We start from the raw sequence: 20677 nt of genomic DNA, 5'->3' as shown, positions 1-20677 counted from the left end.
CATTCCTGCGTCTCCCCCTCCTACCGAGCCCATTTCAGCACCGTGTCAGTAGACAGCTACAATCCTACGACGTCGTAAGAGCAGAGCACGCGCGTTCATGTTAAGATGAGTTTCGGGAAACGCTCCCCTAAAATTAACGATGCATCGTGAGATCCATCGTACGATGGATCGTACGACCATGGATCCATCGTTATCGGGAAACGGGGCCCAGGTCACTAATATCTTTGCAACACAAACAACAAGGAGGATTGACTTGATCTATAAATTAAAGTCCCTCAATCTTTATTGGCTTAACACCATGACCAACATTCTGAAACATCCATTAACATCCACATTTGCCTCAAACAATGTTAGGCTTTCAGCCCATGTCAATAGTTGTGAAATTATGTTCTTGTTGTTCTTTTAATTGTTTGTTTCTCTGACCGTTCTGTTTGATATTGTGGAAAGGATGTTAGTGAATGATTCAGAGCATGATGCATTTTAAATGGCATCGCTTTGGTCTTGTGTCTTAATTTTTCTTAAAACAATTGTAGCTGAAAATAAACAGCCAAATTACAACCAATAGCTTCAGTCATTGAGGGTAAAAATAGGCCCAATGATAGGCCCAGATTTTTTATTTAGTTTTACAAATCAAGAGTAGGCCTGATTTGACTAATTGGCTTTGCATCCTTTCCTTCTGCCCTTGTAGTCCAAGACATGCTGCCCACCAGCTTTCAAAGTACAATGCTGCCACTGGTGGATTTCTATCAATTTTATTCACATTATTATCCCTCTCTGCTATTTTGTAGTTCACCAAAACACCCTGAAACAACTTGATTCTCACATACTTATGCCACCATACACAACTAACATTGCAAGCAGGCCAAGGGCAACCAAGCGCACAGTCCTTCCTCCCTCACTTTAAAAACCACTTTAAAAGCCGCCACTGGTGTATATATATATATACATTGTATATATATATATATTTCTTATTTTTTTTATTTTTTTTATTATTATTATTTTTTATTATATACGGAGAGGCCCTCCTAAGCCCATCAGTTACTTGGCTCCGCAGTGCATCAGTGTCTCTCTCTATGGCTCTCCTTGTGTTTCGGCAAGGGTTTAAGAATCTTTGCGCCAGATCTCCTCGAAGCAATGAAAATGGTCTATTAAAGTCAAGATGGGTGGGCGAGAATAGGGCCATACCGTCAATATGAATAGGGATATAGGGCCATACCGTCAATATGAATAGGGATATAGGGCCATACCGTCAATATGAATAGGGATATAGGGCCATACCGTCAATATGAATAGGGATATAGGGCCATACCGTCAATATGAATAGGGATATAGTGCCATAGGTCAATATGAATAGGGATATAGTGCCATACTGTCAATATGAATAGGGATATAGGGCCATACTGTCAATATGAATAGGGATATAGTGCCATACCGTCAATATGAATAGGGATATAGGGCCATACCGTCAATATGAATAGGGATATAGGGCCATACCGTCAATATGAATAGGGATATAGGGCCATACCGTCAATATGAATAGGGATATAGTGCCATACCGTCAATATGAATAGGGATATAGTGCCATAGGTCAATATGAATAGGGATATAGGGCCATACCGTCAATGCTACATAGTTATAATAATTTAAATATAATTAACTTATAAAGTGTGTAACGAAACAACGAGACGATCTAGTTATGGGCCAGCAGAGGCTGAATTTTAACCAAATTCGGCCTATAACCTTATACATACATCTGGTCTAACTCTATATGTCAAATGTATGATATGCTGTACGTATAGCCTAGTTTATATGTTATAAATATTTTAATATTGTCTGGTTATACCTGAACCACACTTCCACATTGGTGGAAGTGGATTGTCAAAGGTCAGATACAGATCTTGTTATAATGATAATTTAATAAAATGCTACATGGTCTACTTATAATATTATAACTAAATAATTGTATATGTATATATATATATATTTTTTTTTTATATATTATATATATATATATATATTTTTTTTTTTATATATTTCATTCATTCAATATTAAACCAATGCATTTCAATCTGGAGATTTTTTTCGACTTTCAAAGAGGGGGCGCAGTGCACGCTCTAGTTATGGATTTGTCAAAACAACAATCCCATTTATCAGATTTTTGCAGCAGACCCCCTCAAAAACTGAAACTAACCACATCCCTTAAACCCTCACACCATTTACATTTACATTAAGGGCATTTAGCAGACGCTTTTATCCAAAGCGACTTACAATAAGTCCATTTGTCATAAGAAGTGAAACAATATGTCGCCGTCCTCCCGCGATCGCTCGATACCCCCCACTGAGCCCCGGATGTTTAAGAAACCTAGAATCGCGCCTGGTGATAGCTAGCTGCTGCAGAGGCTACACATTTAAGTACTATGAATAAATACAACGTACATTAAGTGCGTAGATTAAGTGCCAGGACGTACAGAACAAACAGACAATAGTGGAGTGTAGTATACGTTGGTCCACAGCGGAAAACGCAATTACGCAATTATTACAATTACAGCTCTGAACATGTGACACGCCTGCGTTTTGGCCTATTCTTTTCAATGGGCCTGCATCCACGTCATGTGACTGCCATGGTTGCTATGGTGGTTGCCATTGACCGCCCCCATATCTTTCTATTTTCCACAGTTTAGACTTGTAATTAACAAGTTACTTTTGTAATCAATGTGACTTTTTTTTTTTTTTTTAATCGCTGCCTGGTGGCTAGTTACATCACTCTGAGAGATGCACATGGACAGAGTTGGTAGTGACACAGCCTATAACCTATTCGTCAAAGCAAAACATCAAGCTCATTGATTTAACGAGGCAGGGTTATTTGAAATAATTCATTAAGTTATCATGTGTGAGAGGTCAAAATTCTGAAATCTGAAATATTGACATATATGTAACTAGAGGGTGCACTGTACTGTCTGCTGAAGCCTCTCTCTCTCTCCCTCTCTCTCTCTCTCTCTCTCTCTCTCTCTCTCTCTCTCTCTCTCTCTCTCCCTCTCGCCCTCTCTCCCTCTCTCTCTCTCTCTCTCACGCGGGGGGTCTCACTCTATCTTTATCCTTTTCGCTCTCTCTCTCTCTCTCTCTCTCCTCTTTGATGCATTGTATATGCATTGTGTGTGTGTGTGTGTGTGTGTGTGTGTGTGTGTGTGTAGTAGTAGTAGACTTTATTGACCCCGTAGGGCAGTTGGGTTTGCGGCACAGTCTCACTTCATGGCACAACATCAGACATATAACAAACAAATAGTCCACACATCAGACACACACAGACATAACATGAAGAACATACATCGCACACTACAATACACTATACACCCTTGGGTATGACCAGTCCAGCTGGACATCTATCTTATTTAGACTGATTTAAGGCCTTGATGGCTTGTGGTACAAAAGAGAATTTGGATCTGTTCTTGGTCTTAAGGGGTAGGCAGAAACGACGACCAGAGTAGTAGTAGTAGTAGTTTAAAATGGGATGCCAGGGGCTGTGTGTAGTCACATACGATGTTATTGGCCTTTCTCACCAGTCTGTCTTTGTAAATGTGTTCAATGCTCGGTAATGTGATCCCAAGTAACTTGCTGGCAGTTGTTAAAACACTTTCAATAAATGCAGTATAAAACATTTGGAGCATTTTGTTGTTGACATTAAAAACAAGCAGTTTCTTTAAAAAGTACATTCTTTGCTGTGTCTTAGTGTGAAAGACATCAGTCCATGAGTCCCATTTAAGCATGTTGTCCAGTACAATGCCAAGGGATTTGTAGTTTGTAACAACCTGAATACTCTCCCCATTGATAATAGTGTGTGTGTGTGTGTGTGTGTGTGTGTGTGTGTGTGTGTGTGTGTGTGTGTGTGTGTGTGTGTGTGTGTGTGTGTGTGTGTGTGTGTGTGTGTTTTAAAAGGATAGTTCAGTACTTTAGTGAACAATGTGTTGTACGGTATTTTACTAATGTATGTGACTAAAGAACCGTTTGTGGAGAAGAATTATCCCAAGGTTCATTCTATTCACCCCTAAACAAAACATTTCCGTAACGTGATTTACAATTACAAAGGGGAGATTTCCGGGCAGGGATTATTTATTTTTATTATATGGCTAGTAGCCGCGTTTACATGGACACTTCTGTTCCGAATAGAAGTGGAAGAACAGCTCAATCAGAATAAAAAATGATCACATATACACCTCAATCGGAATACAATTCTCTGATCGGAATATAATTCTATGCGGAATAGAAGAGGTGGTGTAGTTGGTTTGGGGTGGGTGCGGGTAACTTAGAGAGATGGCATCAGCAGCTGTTGTAGTTCGCAATTGGTCCGTCTGTACTTTTATGCAACCCGAACTTGCACTGTCAAGGAAAGTGGCTTTTTTGCCCGATTCACGTCTGTGTATCACTCTGCAAGTAGTCCGGTAACTTATCAAACCCAGCGGATTCGGTTGCTTAGCGACGTCAACGTCTTTGGCGGACTATTTCTCTGCTGATCAACACTACGAATGGTAACAAATAAATTGTCAAAAGACACACCGTGTGAAGTTATTTTTTCGTTTCGGCAAGTAGCCGTGTAATAATGTAGCCTATAGAACGTATCTAAAATAAGCCCCTTAAGGGAGAAGCAAGACCTCCGCTTCAAGTCGGGGTCCGGTTCGCCCTGTCGGGGCCTACCGTAATTTCCCGCATATAGGCCGCATCATGGATAAACCGCAAGCCTTTCATTTATGTATTTAAAAAAGCAGAATAAGACACACCCATATAGGCCACACAAGTTTCAAATGCGCTACTTATGTAATGAATAGGCATATAAAACCCTTCAGCCAAGTGATCACTGCAAATCGATGTTAAACTTGAACTTGCTTTCCTGTTTAAAACCTGACGAGGTGTTCACCAATGAGCTAGTTTACCATAATAAGACCGCCATACGAATCTGGAAAAAATGAATAAAGACAGCGAGGATGCAGGGAGTTCAGCAAGGCTACAGCTGAAGATCAAGGTAAATAGGTGCTGATATATTTTAAACGTCAGCATTAGAGGAATTGACGTGTTCCCCGATGGACAAATTTAATGCACAACTGTGTGTTTATGCTGAGACTGCTTAGCTTTTTTCTACCTGTCTGTGTGCGCCGTGCAGGCTTTGCGCACCGTCAAGGGAAAGAGGCGGTGGTTGAAAAAAATATTTCGACCGCTTATTAAGTTCACTCGTTCCTTATAATGGTTTATTCGTTTCCCAGTATTTCATTAATTTAGAAGACAGTTTTGTTAATTTTTTTTTTTTTTTTTTGGTGAAACACAACACTGCCAATGTGGCAGTTCCATGCGCAACGGGGATTTATAAAGGTTACTGTACAGTGGCGGAGAATGCGTCAGGAGCTGAATCACCACTACGGTAGAGCTAAGAAGTTTCTACGAGCGCTTCAGACCAACCTTACCAACAAACGATACAAACAAAACCAACAAAATACATAAAAATGCCAAATAGTGATAACACGTCCATTAAGTTGCCGCCGGTCCAGATGTGTCAGGTGTGCGCGAGAGACAGAACGTTCGCTTACCACTTTTGGAAATGCCATATATACAGTACGTTCGGATCACATGACAGGAATAGATCTATTCCGATTAGAAATCTAATCGGATCAGAAGTGTCCATGTATGTCCGGTGGTGAATTATTTTTCAATAATGACCGTTGCTAAGCATATAATGACCGCTGTCAAGGAAAGTGGATTTTTTACATGTCTTTTGTATCACTCCACAAGTAGTCCGGTAACTTAGCAACCCCAGCAGATTTGGTTGCTAAGCGACGTCAATGTCTTTGGCAGACTATTTCTCTGCTGAAGTATAATTGGCCGTGTAATAATTGGGATAATGTATAGAACGTCACCGGTCATTATCTAAAATAAGCCCCTTCAGGGCGAAGCAAGACCCCTCTGCTTCACGTCGGTGTCCTGTTCGCCCTGGCTTGTTTCCTGATAATGACCGGCCTATACATTATCCATTACGTGTAATCGATTCCCAGCTGCAGATCTCCAGTGTTAATATCACCAATACCAACCAGAGGCTACCACCGCTAACAACCTCATTGACATTGTGGAATAAGATGCTAATCATGTGTGTGTGTCAACATTTTTGTGTTTGTGTGTGTGTCTGTCTTTGTGTGTGTGTGTGTGTGTGTGTGTGTGTGTGTGTGTGTGTGTGTGTGTGTGTGTCTCTGTCTGTCTGTCTGTCTGTCTGTGTGTATGTGTGTGTGTGTGTGTGTGTGTGTTTCTCTATGTGTGTGTGTGTGTGTGTGTGTGTGTGTGTGTGTGTGTGTGTGTCTGTCTCTCTATGTATGTGTGTGTGTGTGTGTGTGTGTGTGTCTCTCTCTCTCTCTCTCTCTGTGTGTGTGTGTGTGTGTGTGTGTGTGTGTGTGTGTGTGTGTGTGTGTGTGTCTGTCTGTGTGTGTGTGTGTCTGTCTCTGTGTGTGTGTGTGTGTGTGTGTGTGTGTGTGTGTGTCTCTCTGTGTGTGTGTGTGTGTCTCTCTGTGTGTGTCTCTCTCTCTCTGTGTGTGTCTGTCTCTGTGTGTGTGTGTGTGTGTGTGTGTGTGTGTGTGTCTCTCTCTCTCTCTCTCTGTGTGTGTGTGTGTGTGTCTCTCTCTCTCTCTCTCTCTCTCTGTGTGACAGAGCGGTGACGGCCGTGTGGAGGTGCGTGGGCTCCAGGGCTCGTCCTCCCTGACCCTGAGCGACGTGCGGCGGGCCGACCGCGGGGCCTTCCACTGCGAGGCCCTCAGCCGCATCGGGGGCCACCAGAGGAGCCTGTTCCTGGACGTGGAGTGTGAGTCGCCACGGCAACACAGCCCCCCCCAAAAAACACAACACACACACACACACACACACACACACACAACCCTGCTGGATGAATGGGTGAATGTGTGTGTGAGTGGATGAATGTGTGTGTGAGTGGGTGAATGTGTGTGTGAGTGGGTGAATGTGGGTGTGAGTGGGTGAATGTGTGTGTGAGTGGGTGAATGTGGGTGTGGCTGTAAGTGGCTGTGGATAGGGCGTCTGCTAAACGTTGCTCATCCTTCCTCTTCTTCTTCTGTGGTGTTATGTGCTCTGGCTCCTGGGGGCGGGGCCTAACAGACGTGCCCCAGTTCCTGACCAATCAGACCGTCTTCTACTCGTGGGAGGGCAACGCCGTCAACCTCAGCTGTGACGTGGCGTCCAACCCGCCCGCCGCCGTGCTGTGGCGGAGGGGGGGCCTCCCCAACGCCGCCGAGGGCCCCAACGCCGCCGAGGGCCCCAACGCCCGGGTCCACAGCAGCGAGGGCCGCTCCCTGCTGGAGGTACGCTGGGGCCCCCATACCAGAGGCCCTGTACCAGGGGCCCCGTACCAGGGACCCCGTACCAGAGGCCCTGTACCAGGGGCCCCGTACCAGGGACCCCGTACCAGGGGCCCTGTACCAGGGGCCTGTACCCTGGTGGTGGGGGCGGGTGTTGCCTCAGGGCCGTGGTTCAGCTTCATGCGGGTTGACTGGTCACCAGAGGTTGCTAGTTTGATTCCCCAGGCTCCTCCTGAGCAGAGTGTCCGGGTGGAGGGTGGTTGCCAGTTCGATTCCCCCTGTGTCTGGGTAGGGCCTTGCCTAAGGGCTGTGGCTCAGGCGGTAGAGCTCCTCTTGAGCTGACTGTTGAGGTGTCCCTGAGCAAGGCACCTCACCCTTAACTCCCACCCGACGAGCTCGGCCGATCCCGCCGTGGCTGCCTTAGGGCAGTGGGTCAGGAGCAGGTAGAGCAGGTTGAATGGTAAGCAGGAGGTTGCTAGTTCAATTTCCCCGGCTCCTCCTGAACTGGGTTTTGGACTTCATGTTTTCTTTTTGCTTTCGGTGAAATAAATACCGTAAAGCTGACAGACGATCCCTGCCTTTTATTTTGGAATCAAAGGAGCGCGCGTGTTCGAAAAGCCACAATCCAGAAAGACCGTGAGAGAGAGAGAGAGAGAGAGAGAGAGAGAGAGAGAGAGAGAGAGAGAGAGAGAGAGAGAGAGAGAGAGAGAGAGATTGTTAAGTTAAGATAGCGTATTCAATTTGTATCTTTTATATCTCAACCGCTCGACTTTGTAAATTTTATATTTTATAATGTATATTAATTAATTAATTAATTAAATACATATATATATTCACCAATGTCCCTTGTCGTCGTGGTTACAGGTCACGCCCCTGTCGGACGGTGATTTTGGCCGCTACAACTGCACAGCAAGGAACAACATCGGGATGAGGTACCAGGAGTTCATCCTGGCCCAAGCAGGTGAGGAACGCCACACACACACACACACACACACACACACACACACACACACAGCTTAACACACACACACACACACACACACAGCTTAACACACACGTACACACACACACACACACACAGTATAACACACACACACACACACACACACACACAGTATAACACACACACACACACACAGCTTAACACACACATACACACACACACACACACACAGTATAACACACACACACACACACACACACACACAGTATAACACACGCACACACACGCACACACACACACACACACACACACACACACACAGTATAACACACACACACACACACACACACAGCTTAACACACACACACACACACACACACGGCTTCATCAAGTCTCACCATGAATTAACTATGAGCCAAATATCAGGTTTTTAAGTTGAAGAGCACAACGGAAATGTCAGAACAAGAGACGGTAGCGACACAGAGGAGAGTTGGACATTAAACAGCAATTCAGAAACGTGGGGTTGTGGAGCGAGGGGAGAGGAGCCCGGGGCCCTCAGGGGTCAGCGTGGACATTAATGTTTCAAACACAGAGTGTAGATGCAGGTTTACACACACTTCATGCATAAATGCATGTGGTGTTTGAAAATGCATGACTGCTGCAAAGCAGAGGGCAAGGTCTTTGTTCTTAAGCTGTCTTAACTCTCACTGGACTGGTTTAACATTTTATTTCAATAGTTTAACATTTTTATGGCAATCTCTCTGCTGTTAAGCTGTGTTAACTCTCACTGGACTGGACTCTACTGTTGGGGACACTCTTTGAAACATCTTTAAACACTCCATCATGCAGGATCTAGCATACGTCTTTATATTATAACGCAAACCTGTTATTCTGATAAAAACAGTGGACAGTTTTTATGGCAATTTCATCTTATTATTTTTATATGCATGTCCAAATGATAGGTGTATACGTGTGCTTTATGCATAGATAGATGTGATGTGCGCAGGGCAAGGTCTCTGTTCTTAAGCAGTGTTAACTCTCACTGGACTGGACTGTGGGGGACACGCTTTAGAAGGTCTTCAAACACTCCATCATGCAGGACCTAGCATACATCTTCACATTATAAATTGCCTGAGAACCTGTAATTCTGATAAAAACAGTTTTTATCAGAATTACATGTTTTTTTCAGCTCCTGAAAAAATTGCCCTTTTTATGGCAATTTTATGGCAAGTGTATTTCTGATATATGTTTGTCCAAATGATATGTGTATACCTGCGCTTTATGCATAGATACATGTTGTGTGTGCAGATCTTTGCTCTTAAGCTATCTTACTCTCACTGGACTGGACAACTTATTTTGGGGGCACTCTTTGAAATTCAAACACTATTCATGCATACGTCTTTTCATCATAACTCGCCTAAGAAGGACCGGTTATTCTGATAAAAACAGTTGTGTGCTTCACTGGTGATCATTGTAAACATCACATGACACGACTTGAGATTCCACTTAAGAATCAACCATCCTGCTTGAAGAACAAGTGACCTATCATCATGGAGATGCCAATCACCACAGTGTGTTTTTCTGTCTCCTCCTCCTCCTCCTCCTCAGCTGTGGAGGGCTGTGAGTGGTCACGTTTCTGAACAAGAGGGAAACAAGTGACATGTCAATCAGGACCATACATGATTCACCCCCGCATATCAAACATTATGTAAAGAAACACATTCAACGCAATCAAGAGCATCCTAAAATACAACTCTTATGCCACTCCTGGGCTCTGCTAATGCATTGCTCAGGTTGTGTGGAGAGTTTACGTTTTTCTTTTCATATTTTTTACTCCAACCCAGTGCTGCTTTGCACCCACACAGCGAACGCGAGTGTTTTTGCATAAGTCAAGGTTACTGCTACTTACTTTTTGTTGCGTTTGGTGCATGCGCTGGATTTTTTTCAACTTGTGTGGGGTCTTGATACACAAGACACCACTCTGACAAGGAAAGGTTGCCAGTGTGCCCTGTGAAATGCTAGGCAGCTACGAGGGGCATTGAGAAGATACTTCCTACCCCCAACAGCAATTAAAAACAGCCACACATCACACTTTACACAATGATTTCCCTGATGAAGAATCATTTATTTCAAGGGCTGAAATGATGCCACCAGGTGTGAGTGGGATTAGCCATTACAAGCTGATCACACTCACACCTGGTGGCATAAAATCACTAGCCTGGCTATTGCCAGACCAAGCTCAATCGTAGATTGCACATTGCTCTGGGGAAGCTGCTGTCATTTCCTTCAGCACAAGAGGCGTGATCAACGGGCAGTTAATTGACTGTACGCAATTGGCTGCTTGCCGTCGCTACCCTGTCGTCATTGTGTTAAACCAGCCAATAGCACGCTAGGGGGAAAAGCCAGCTTGGTGATTGGCTCCCGCAAAAACGTATCGAAACTAGAACAAAATGTATTGCTCTTCTGCAGACCCTTCTGCAGCAGAATGGGCGGGGCCAGCCTTTCCTCCATCATTACCTTATTTTGCATTACACAACATTACACTGACATGCACTACACTTGCATTGCATGCACTACATTTCTTTTGTTTGGCTTCCCATTACTGATTACAGTTGTATATAGTTAGTTTAATAAATATTGTTCTTCCTTTGTGATCAGCGTGGTCTCCTCATTCATGTCAGCTCTACTTGAGCCAGGTGGTCCTGACACCATTGTAGAGTTAAGGATTAGAGAGACAGAGAGAGAGTTCATTTGCACTACACTATGGGTGGAAGTGGACATGTCTGCAAGGCTGCAAGGAAGGCTGCGAGAGAAGAGAAAGGAATCTACACATCCCAGAAGTCAGTCGATTTCAGACTTTGTGGCTCCAGCGGCGATGGTAATTCAAAAGACTTTAACACCTTTCAATGAGACAGAGGAAGACATCTCTAGGTGCCAAGGAGAATGTTTGCAAATACCTTTTCAATGGATGAGTATCAACATAAACAAGGTTTATATAAATGGTCCTCATTTATATAGCGCTTTTATCCAAAGCACTTAACAGTGTTGACAGACATTCACCCATTCATACACACATTCACACACCGACGGCGGAGTCGACCACGCAGGGCGACAGCCAGCGCGTCAGGAGCAATTAGGGTGAGGCGTCTCGCTCAGGGACACCACGACACTCAGCTAGGAGGAGCCGGGGATCGAACCATCAACCTTGCGGTTACCAGCCAACCCTGAGCTAATGCCGCTCCTTATATAACTTGTAATGGGAACTATGTTATGTTATTAAAGGGATACTCTGACCCCTGCTTCAGGTTGTGTTTCGGGCCGGACTGAATAACTAACTTGTATATCATTTTATACTATATTTACCCCCCCTCCCCCCCTCCCAGACGTGCCGTCCAGCCCGTACTCGGTGCGTCTGTCGGCGATCTCCCAGCGCCTGGCCACCGTCTCCTTCATGACGCCCGACTCCCACGGCGGGGTCCCCATCGCCCACTACCTGCTGCAGTACAAGGAGCCCTCAGCCCACCGCTGGAGGGAGGTCCGCTCCCACAGCGCAGCCCACAGTGAGTACCTCCACTAGTACCTGCTGCAGTACTAGAGCCCTCAGCCCATAGTGAGTACCTCCACTAGTACCTGCTGCAGTACTAGAGCCCTCAGCCCATAGTGAGTACCTCCACTAGTACCTGCTGCAGTACTACAGCCCTCAGCCCACAGTGAGTACCTCCACTAGTACCTGCTGCAGTACTAGAGCCCTCAGCCCACAGTGAGTACCTCCACTAGTACCTGCTGCAGTACTACAGCCCTCAGCCCACAGTGAGTACCTCCACTAGTACCTGCTGCAGTACTACAGCCCTCAGCCCACAGTGAGTACCTCCACTAGTACCTGCTGCAGTACTAGAGCCCTCAGCCCACAGTGAGTACCTCCACTAGTACCTGCTGCAGTACTACAGCCCTCAGCCCACAGTGAGTACCTCCACTAGTACCTGCTGCAGTACTACAGCCCTCAGCCCACAGTGAGTACCTCCACTACCTGCTGCAGTACTACAGCCCTCAGCCCACAGTGAGTACCTCCACTAGTACCTGCTGCAGTACTACAGCCCTCAGCCCACAGTGAGTACCTCCACTAGTACCTGCTGCAGTACTACAGCCCTCAGCCCACAGTGAGTACCTCCACTAGTACCTGCTGCAGTACTACAGCCCTCAGCCCACAGTGAGTACCTCCACTAGTACCTGCTGCAGTACTACAGCCCTCAGCCCACAGCGAGTACCTCCACTAGTACCTGCTGCAGTACTACAGCCCTCAGCCCACAGTGAGTACCTCCACTAGTACCTGCTGCAGTACTACAGCCCTCAGGCCACAGTGAGTACCTCCACTAGTACCTGCTGCAGTACTACAGCCCTCAGCCCACAGTGAGTACCTCCACTAGTACCTGCTGCAGTACTAGAGCCCTCAGCCCACAGTGAGTACCTCCACTAGTACCTGCTGCAGTACTAGTGGACTACTGTAGTCAACGTACAGTGATATTACAGTCATGGCTGTTTCTCTTTACAAGGCGTTGTGCGTATACTCCGCTGTAAGACATTGTTACTGTGTGTGTGTGATCGATAGTGTGGGATGTTAATTGGCTCCACAGCTGAATCGATTCATGAATGTAAGCCGTGTCATTGATCGGGTGTCCCTGATTTGACTAGTAGGACCGTAAGTAAGCCTAGGGGTCAGAGTTTGGCCACAGTTTGTCTGGTATAAGCAAAACACCTGCCATGTTTCTGCTTACCTGCTACAAAAGGTGAACAACAAAGCAATATAGCACATCGTTGGCCTCATAGCATAATTACCTAAGTCCTATTTTAAAGTTCATCTTGTATTTAGCAAAACAAATGCTGAAGTCAAAGATAATTAGGCAGATAGTGATTATGGAATGTAAAAAGCACTCTGATTGGCGTAGAGAATCAGCAGGAGAAGCTAGGTTAGATATCACAATTTGGAAAAAAATATGACTTATATTTGATTATTATAGACGATATTGCAGCATTCGACTTTCACCGTTTAATGTGTCTTTGCGTGTGAACATAATCAATAACCTCATTACCGCTGCATTTTTGTTGCGTTTGTGTTGCAGTTATTTTTTGCATTAATCATTTCACAACAAACTGTCTCTAGCACTGGCCCAGCTCAGCCTCAGCCGCCAGCTGGCCCCTCCCTCGAGTTCCTTCTGTTTGTTTACCATCGTTAAATATTAACGATGGCGACGAGCCCGTCCCTGTGAGGAGCACGGGCGGAGACGTTACTGATCTGGGATTAAGCGCCATCCGTTCGTCATCATCCGTTACCCCCACCCTCCCGGGCCGCACAGCGCACACACCCAACCTCGCTCGCTCAAACGGCGTGAGGGCGTTAACATATCTAGTCAAGAGATCCATGTCCTGCTTCCTCTTCTTCATCCTTTCCTTTATTTTCCTCCCACCTTCTCCTCCTTCGTATTCTTCCTCTTTCTCGTATTTTTCCTCCGTCATGAAACCTCCACCCACCTTCCAGAGACCCCTACCATCCATAAGCCTTCACACTGTACACCTAGTTTCATCTTTTGCATCTTTCTCCTCCTCCCCCTCTCCCTCCTCCTCCTCCTCCTCCTCCTCTCCCTCCTCCTCCTCATTCTCCTCCTCCTCATTCTCCTCCTCCCCCTCTCCCTCCTCCGCCTCATTCTCCTCCTCCTCCTCCTCCTCCTACTTCTCATCCTCCTCCTTCTCCTCCTCCCCCTCTTCTTCCTCCTTCTCTTCCTCCTCCCTCTCCTCTTCCTTCTCCTCCCCCTACTCCCCCTCTTCTTCCTCCTCCTCCTCCTCCTCCTCTTCCTTCATGTCCACCAATCATAAGTCTGCCGGGTGTTAGCGAGGAGCTAACGGCTTATTGCTGCCATCCCTCATTCAGAGTCCATTACCACACAGTGGTAATGGAGTGAGCTGCTAAGTGGAAGCTAGCACCAAAAAAAGGCACAAAATAGACGCCTGCGCTAGCATAGAGAATGCTACCATAACAAGCTTTTTTGTTGTTTGTTATTTTTTGCCGAGCATTAATGAAGTAACTCGCAAATGTTGAGGGCAAACTAAACTTAATTGGCTTAATGAATCTAAATTAATTTGAACTTTGTCTCTCTGGCTCTCTATTAAAAAAATTTTTAATTTTGCAAATCATTGAGGGAATCAGCTGCATAATTTAACCACGAGAACCCAGACTTCATTATAACGAGACGAGTGGACTCATTTACAGTTTTGTTAAGTTTATTTATTTATTTGAATCCAGCTCTAAGTGTGTCTAAGTGTTCTCTGCCTAAACATTGCTATCCACACTTGCAAAGTGCATCGTTAGTTTTCTGTAAGACTAGATGCAGAATGCAAAACACCTATTTGTAATGGATCGGGAGAGGACCCAAATGCAGCACACTAGGCAGGCAGACAGTCGGTGATGACTTTTATTTACAGATAGGAGCAGACAGAAGACAGGCAGGGCGCAGGCAGGACCCGTTGTCGGGGGCGGAAGGCAGAGTGGACCACCGGGACAGAGACAGGCAGGCCGGGGACAGGCAGGGTCCATACCGGGAATCAGTCCGGAGAACGCTGGAGAGGCTGAAGTCATAGGACAATCTTTTCATTTATAAGTCTTTAACTTGATGTAGAGTTGTTTATTAAACAATAATCCGGTTGACTTTCCAGGAAAAGAACGAAATAAACTATAAACAATGTCGCTATTTAATGTGAAGAATACTGTGAATAATGTGGTAAATATTGTGGTCAAGAAATTGTTTCTCCTCTTGCCTTCCAACCTGAACAAAGACCCTTTCCTGCCGTATATGAGGGCGTCCTATAGGCTCCAGTTAGAGCGTGACACACCTCTGTCCCAGGTGAGACCTATCAGTCAATCACCACAGATCGCCACAAAATGCATATATCACAAATGCAAACCAAGTTAATATTTCATCTAATTTCATAATTTAAACCAAAACTCAAGGCCCCAACACTAACAGTGTTTGCACAGGTGCACGGTTATTCTGTTTCGTTTCGGCTGAATTGCTTTGGCTGTGCAGAAATGTTGTGAACAGATACGGAAAAGCAAAGACAGAAACATGGGGTCGGAGTCATTGTTTACCCCATCTCCTCCCCCTCCCTCTCCTCCTCTTCCTCCTTCTCCTCCCCCTCCCTCCTCTCCCTCCCTGTCCTCCTCCTCCTCCTCCTCCTGTGCTACACTGTTAACCAGAACAGGTACGCTAAAGCAAAGAATGAAATCAAACATGGGGCCAGAGTCATTGTTTACCCCTCCTCCTCCTCCTCCTCCTCCTCCTCCTCTCTTTCCTCCTCCTCCTTCTATTCATCCTGCTCCTCCTCCTCCTTCACGGGGCCAGAGTCAGACTCTGGGGGTGGGGGGGGGGGGGCGTGCCGCGGTATCACTTGAGGTTCCAGATTCGCGGAGGTTAACGGTGATGGAAGTAATGTCTGGAACACCGCTGAATGCACGGGAAAGGATGTAGGAGGGATGGAAGACGGAAGGAGAGGAAAGAAGGGATTGTCAAGTCAGTGGAATAACAATAATAAAGTGTCCCGCCAAATAAGATTCTTCTGACAAGGCTGAAGACAACAGTCGTAACGTTTGTTGATGTAATGTAGGATCGTGATACTTTGGATCACGGTGTAATTTGTGAGAATGTCGCTCTCAATTTTTTTGCTGCACTCCATTTAGGCGACGCACAAACTCTTTGTTTGCCCTGATCATGACGTCAAAGCGATGATGATGATGATGAAGATGTGTGTGTCCCACCAGCGACGGTGGTGCTGACGGGGCTGGAGCCCAACACCACCTACGAGGTGCGGGTGGCCGCGGTCAACGGGAAGGGGCAGGGGGGGCCCAGCCCCACCGAGAGCTTCCAGACGCTCCCCATACGTAAGGCACCTCCGTCACCACCCCCACCTTCACCTCCGTCACCACCCCCACCCCCACCTTCACCTCCGTCACCACCCCCACCTTCACCTCCGTCACCACCCCCACCTTCACCTCCGTCACCACCCCCACCCCCACCTTCACCTCCGTCACCACCCCCACCTTCACCTCCGTCACCACCCCCACCCCCACCTTCACCTCCGTCACCACCCCCACCCCCACCTTCACCTCCGTCACCACCTCCACCTTCACCTCCGTCACCACCCCCACCTCCACCTTCACCTCCGTCACCACCCCCACCCCCACCTTCCAGACACCACCCATCTGGATCCCAGGGGAGCGCTATCACAGAGACGCGGTTGGAGCCACGGCCCTGGCCGGGGTTGTGCTCAGGGGTGGGGCGCTGAAACAAGCGGGGTAGGCGCCTGGTACATACGATAGTCAGGGGCTAGACCAGTCTCTCACCGACCTGTTAACCGTTACTGGACAACAGGTTCCACTAAATCCACCTCCCACAAGGGGGTGTAGTCGACGGATCTAACAACACACACACGCACACACACACACACACACACACACACACACGCACACATGCACGCACCCACCCACGCACACACACACACAGACATACACACACACGTGCGTACACACACACACGCACTCGTGCGCACACACACACAGACACACACGCACGCACCCACCCACCCACCCACGCACGCACACACACACACAGAGGCACACACACACTTGCACACACAACAACATGCACACACCACACACACAGACACACACACACACAACAACACATACACACAACCACACACACAGACACACACACACATACATGGCCACACACACACACACACACACACACTCTCCTCTTGCTGGATGGATGCCATACGCTCAACACCGCTGTGCTAGCTGCATGCTAACTCACTCACGGTCAAAGCGCAGTGGATCCATTCTCCTACTCATACTCTTCACCCCCTCCCCCCTCCCCCTCCTCCCCCAGGCGAGCCCAGCCCCCCCGCAGTGCACGGCCAGCGGGGGGTGGGAGTGGCCTACCGGCTGGGGCTGGTGAGGCAGGACGACGGCGGGATGCCCATCGTGGAGTACATCGTCAAGTATAAGACGGTGAGCCCCCCTCTGCGTTCCCGGGAACGCTGTCTTCTTTGTATGGAAACATAACATAGAGTAGGCCTAATTGATGCTAGCTAACTAAAGATAACCCAGTATGTCAAGTAGTGATCCACCGATATATCGGCCGGCTGATATTATAGGCCGATATTTGTGTTTTTACGTGTATTGGTATCGGCCGATTTCTTAAAAATATTTTTTCCCAGCATGATTTACAGACAGTTCAATAAATGTTCCTTTTTTAAATTGAGACTTATAACATTTGTTATCATTGTGTCATTTTAATGATGTAAATTGAGGGAGCAAAAGCAGTGTCGGCTTAGCCTGGAAATCCAGACCCACATCCGAAAGCTGTAGGGTCTGGCAACGAGTCATGAAAACGGCCCAACTCGAGGGGCGGCACCAAGCATGCATTTGAAAATATCACTGCACGCAATTGGATAACACTACGACCAATCAGAACAATACAAGGGGTGACGTATCCAGACCAGCGGAGCTAACCAATAGATAAGACGTATCCGGTCGGTAAACGCTTTTGGCCCGCCTATATCAGATGTGATTGGTTAATGTTCTGGGCCAGGGGCATCGGGGAGTGAGTATATTGCTCGTTCCCAGAGTGACTCGCTGAGCAAATTCAAATTGAAGAATCCAGAACTCTGGATTTCCAGGGTAGTATCGGCTCCAAATATCAGCTCAAGAAAATCGGTATCGGCGCATCGGTCATCGGCTAAGGCTGATGAAAAAAAATCGGTATCGGCCCTAAAAAATCCATATCGGTCGATCCCTAATGTTAAGTCCAAGACAGTGAGACCACCTCGGCACCTAGAAAACTCTTAATAACAAGTTTGAGACGGTGAGACCGTCTCGGCTTTCCCGGGAAAGCTGTTTACAAAGTAAAGTATTTGATTGTAGAAACCTCAAAATAACCCAGTATGTCAAGTTTAAGAGGATGAGACACTCTTGGAAACTTGAGGCGGCGTTCCCGGGAACACATTCACCTCATATAATGTAAATTATATTATTATAATTTTACATATAATGTAAATTATATGAGGCTAGAAAACTTAATCACCCAGTCGGTCAAGTACAAGATGGTGAGACCCCGGAAAACGGACAAGGGAACGCCGTTACCTTCTTAAGGCAACATAACATACAGCACATGATACCGAAGTAGGAGAAGTCATCCTATCTCGAAAACACAAAACATATTCACTCATAAGGGTTCGTTTCTGTGAAGGATAAGCATCTGATTCATGACAATAGCATCCAATTTACAAGGATTAGGATCTACGAATACATCCAGATCTAAATATAAGGAATGCCAGTTATATCGGTAACGTCCAAATTATATAAATTAAATCAAGCTTTGCAGAGAGAGAGAGAGAGAGAGAGAGAGAGAGAGAGAGAGAGAGAGAGAGAGAGAGAGAGAGAGAGAGAGAGAGAGAGAGAGAGAGAGAGAGAGAGAGAGAGAGAGAGAGAGAGAGGCTGATAGGTGTTTTAATGGATGTTTTCCAGCAACAAAGTTGTACAATTCTGGCAAGAAAAAATAACAAAAAAGTTTGTGTTTCTATGTCCTGGCACTTTATGTACGCACTTATTGTATGTCTGTACATCCTGCTACTTAAAAATAGTAGTTAGCATCATGTAGCGTCTTATCCTAGCTACGTTTGTTGTATACGGGGAATGGGTTAACCTAGCGACTGTTAGCGCTTGGCCGACAGATATATTGTTGTTTCTCTTTCTTCTGACAAATGTACTTATTGTGTACTTCTACTTATGCTATACAAATACAAGTTATACAAGTTATAGATGTTGTGTCTCAATTCAGGGTCTGCGTCCTTTGAATTTGAAGACCGATTGCGTCACAGCGGCGCGTCAGGGCTGTCCCATTTCGAAGGCTCCTTCAAACGCGGCCGAGAAATGCCGCCTTCTCTTCTTTTCCCTCCTCCCCCCGGCTCCTCATCGTGACCTTTGCCCACTGGCGCCATCTCTGGGGGGGCACAAGGTTTCTTGCACCCCCAAAGATAAGGTTGGGGGTGCAAAAACCCCTCAATATTGAAACTAAGTGAACGTTTTCGTTGTCTGGCCCCTTTAAATAAAGCAAACGTGATACAACGCTGCACTGAGCGATAGAACGCTGTGCTGCGCTGCGCTGCGATAGCACCCCGCCACCTCCCTCCACCTCAATCTCCCCCACCAATCGTTCTAAAGCATCGCTGGCAACATTCCAGACATACCAATGGTTGGCAGAGCAACGCGTCAAGGACATACAAGAAGAGGAAATACGTACGTGCATTGTAATGCCCACAACATGAACCTTGCCTTTCAAGATGCAGTTTCAAAAGTTAACATATGCCGAGATGCGATGAAGCAGGGCCCGGTTTCCCGATAACGTCCACTCTTAGCGCTCTACGAAGACTTCTACGTTTAGACTTATCAAAGTTGTTTACCTCTATAGGTGTGGTTCCCGAACGGTCTCTTAGGAGTCTTCTTAGGAAACACTCCTTACGTTGTTCGTAAATGGCGCTGTCCAGAAAGAACGTGCTGAAATCGATTGCTCAGAGATCGATTTTCCATTTCATGTGCAGGTGCATGACAGCATTCTAAAAAAATATTGCTTATTGTCTTTTGCGAATAAAACAATGCTTGAAATCCTTCTAGTAGGCTGACCTGTTGACCTGAAGTTGGTGCCACTGCCTTTGCCCTTCTGCCCCGCCCCTTCCACCCCCCCCCCCCCCCCCTCCTGGCCCAACCCCTCCTGGCCCAACCCCTCCTGGCCCCACCCCCCCTACCGGCCCTGCCCCTCCTGGCCCCGAACCCCTCTTTGCCCCCCACCCCTACTGGCCCCGCCCCTCCATGCCCTGCCCCTTCCTTGCCCCGCCCCTTCCTTGCCCCCACCTCCTGGCCCCGCCCCTCCCGGCCCCGCCCCCTTCCCTCCCGGCCCCGCCCCCTTCCCTCCCGGCCCCGCACTCTCCCCTCCCGGCCCCGCCCTCTCCCCTCCCGGCCCCGCCCCCTTCCCTCCCGGCCCCGCCCCCTTCCCTCCCGGCCCCGCACTCTCCCCTCCCGGCCCCGCCCCCTTCCCTCTCGACCCCGCCCCCTCCCCTCCCGGCCCCGCCCCCCAACAGGACAAGGAGGAGCGGTGGATGACGCGGCTGGTGCCGGGGGCCCAGGACATGGCGCTGCTGCAGCCGCTGCGCTGGAACACGCGCTACGAGGTGGAGATCACGGCACGCAACGTCAAGGGCCTCTCGGAGCCCACCTTCTACCAGTTCTTCATGCCCCAGGAGCCCCACATCACAGGTACCAGCAGGGGCCCCGGGCGCGTTCCAATAGTCA

General features: G+C 47.2%; 1 protein-coding gene across 1 annotated transcript in view; it reads left to right on the top strand.

Moving 5' to 3' along the window:
• Positions 1–20677, top strand: part of LOC311367939 (neural cell adhesion molecule 2-like) — a gene marked incomplete at both ends in the record, with an annotated part of 171606 nt that overhangs the window by 117870 nt on the left and 33059 nt on the right. Inside the window, 7 exons of the mRNA XM_084486812.1 lie at positions 6679–6829; positions 7138–7340; positions 8202–8298; positions 11664–11840; positions 16088–16207; positions 17217–17338; positions 20467–20641. Of these exons, the coding sequence (XP_084342938.1) occupies positions 6679–6829; positions 7138–7340; positions 8202–8298; positions 11664–11840; positions 16088–16207; positions 17217–17338; positions 20467–20641 (1045 nt within the window). The remainder of the gene's footprint in view (positions 1–6678; positions 6830–7137; positions 7341–8201; positions 8299–11663; positions 11841–16087; positions 16208–17216; positions 17339–20466; positions 20642–20677) is intronic.

The sequence above is a fragment of the Micromesistius poutassou genome, assembly GCF_964030765.1.
Source record: "Micromesistius poutassou genome assembly, chromosome: 22".
Lineage (NCBI taxonomy): Eukaryota > Metazoa > Chordata > Actinopteri > Gadiformes > Gadidae > Micromesistius > Micromesistius poutassou.
The sequence above is the reverse complement of the archived record's forward strand: the minus strand, read 5'-3'. Positions and strand labels throughout refer to the sequence as shown.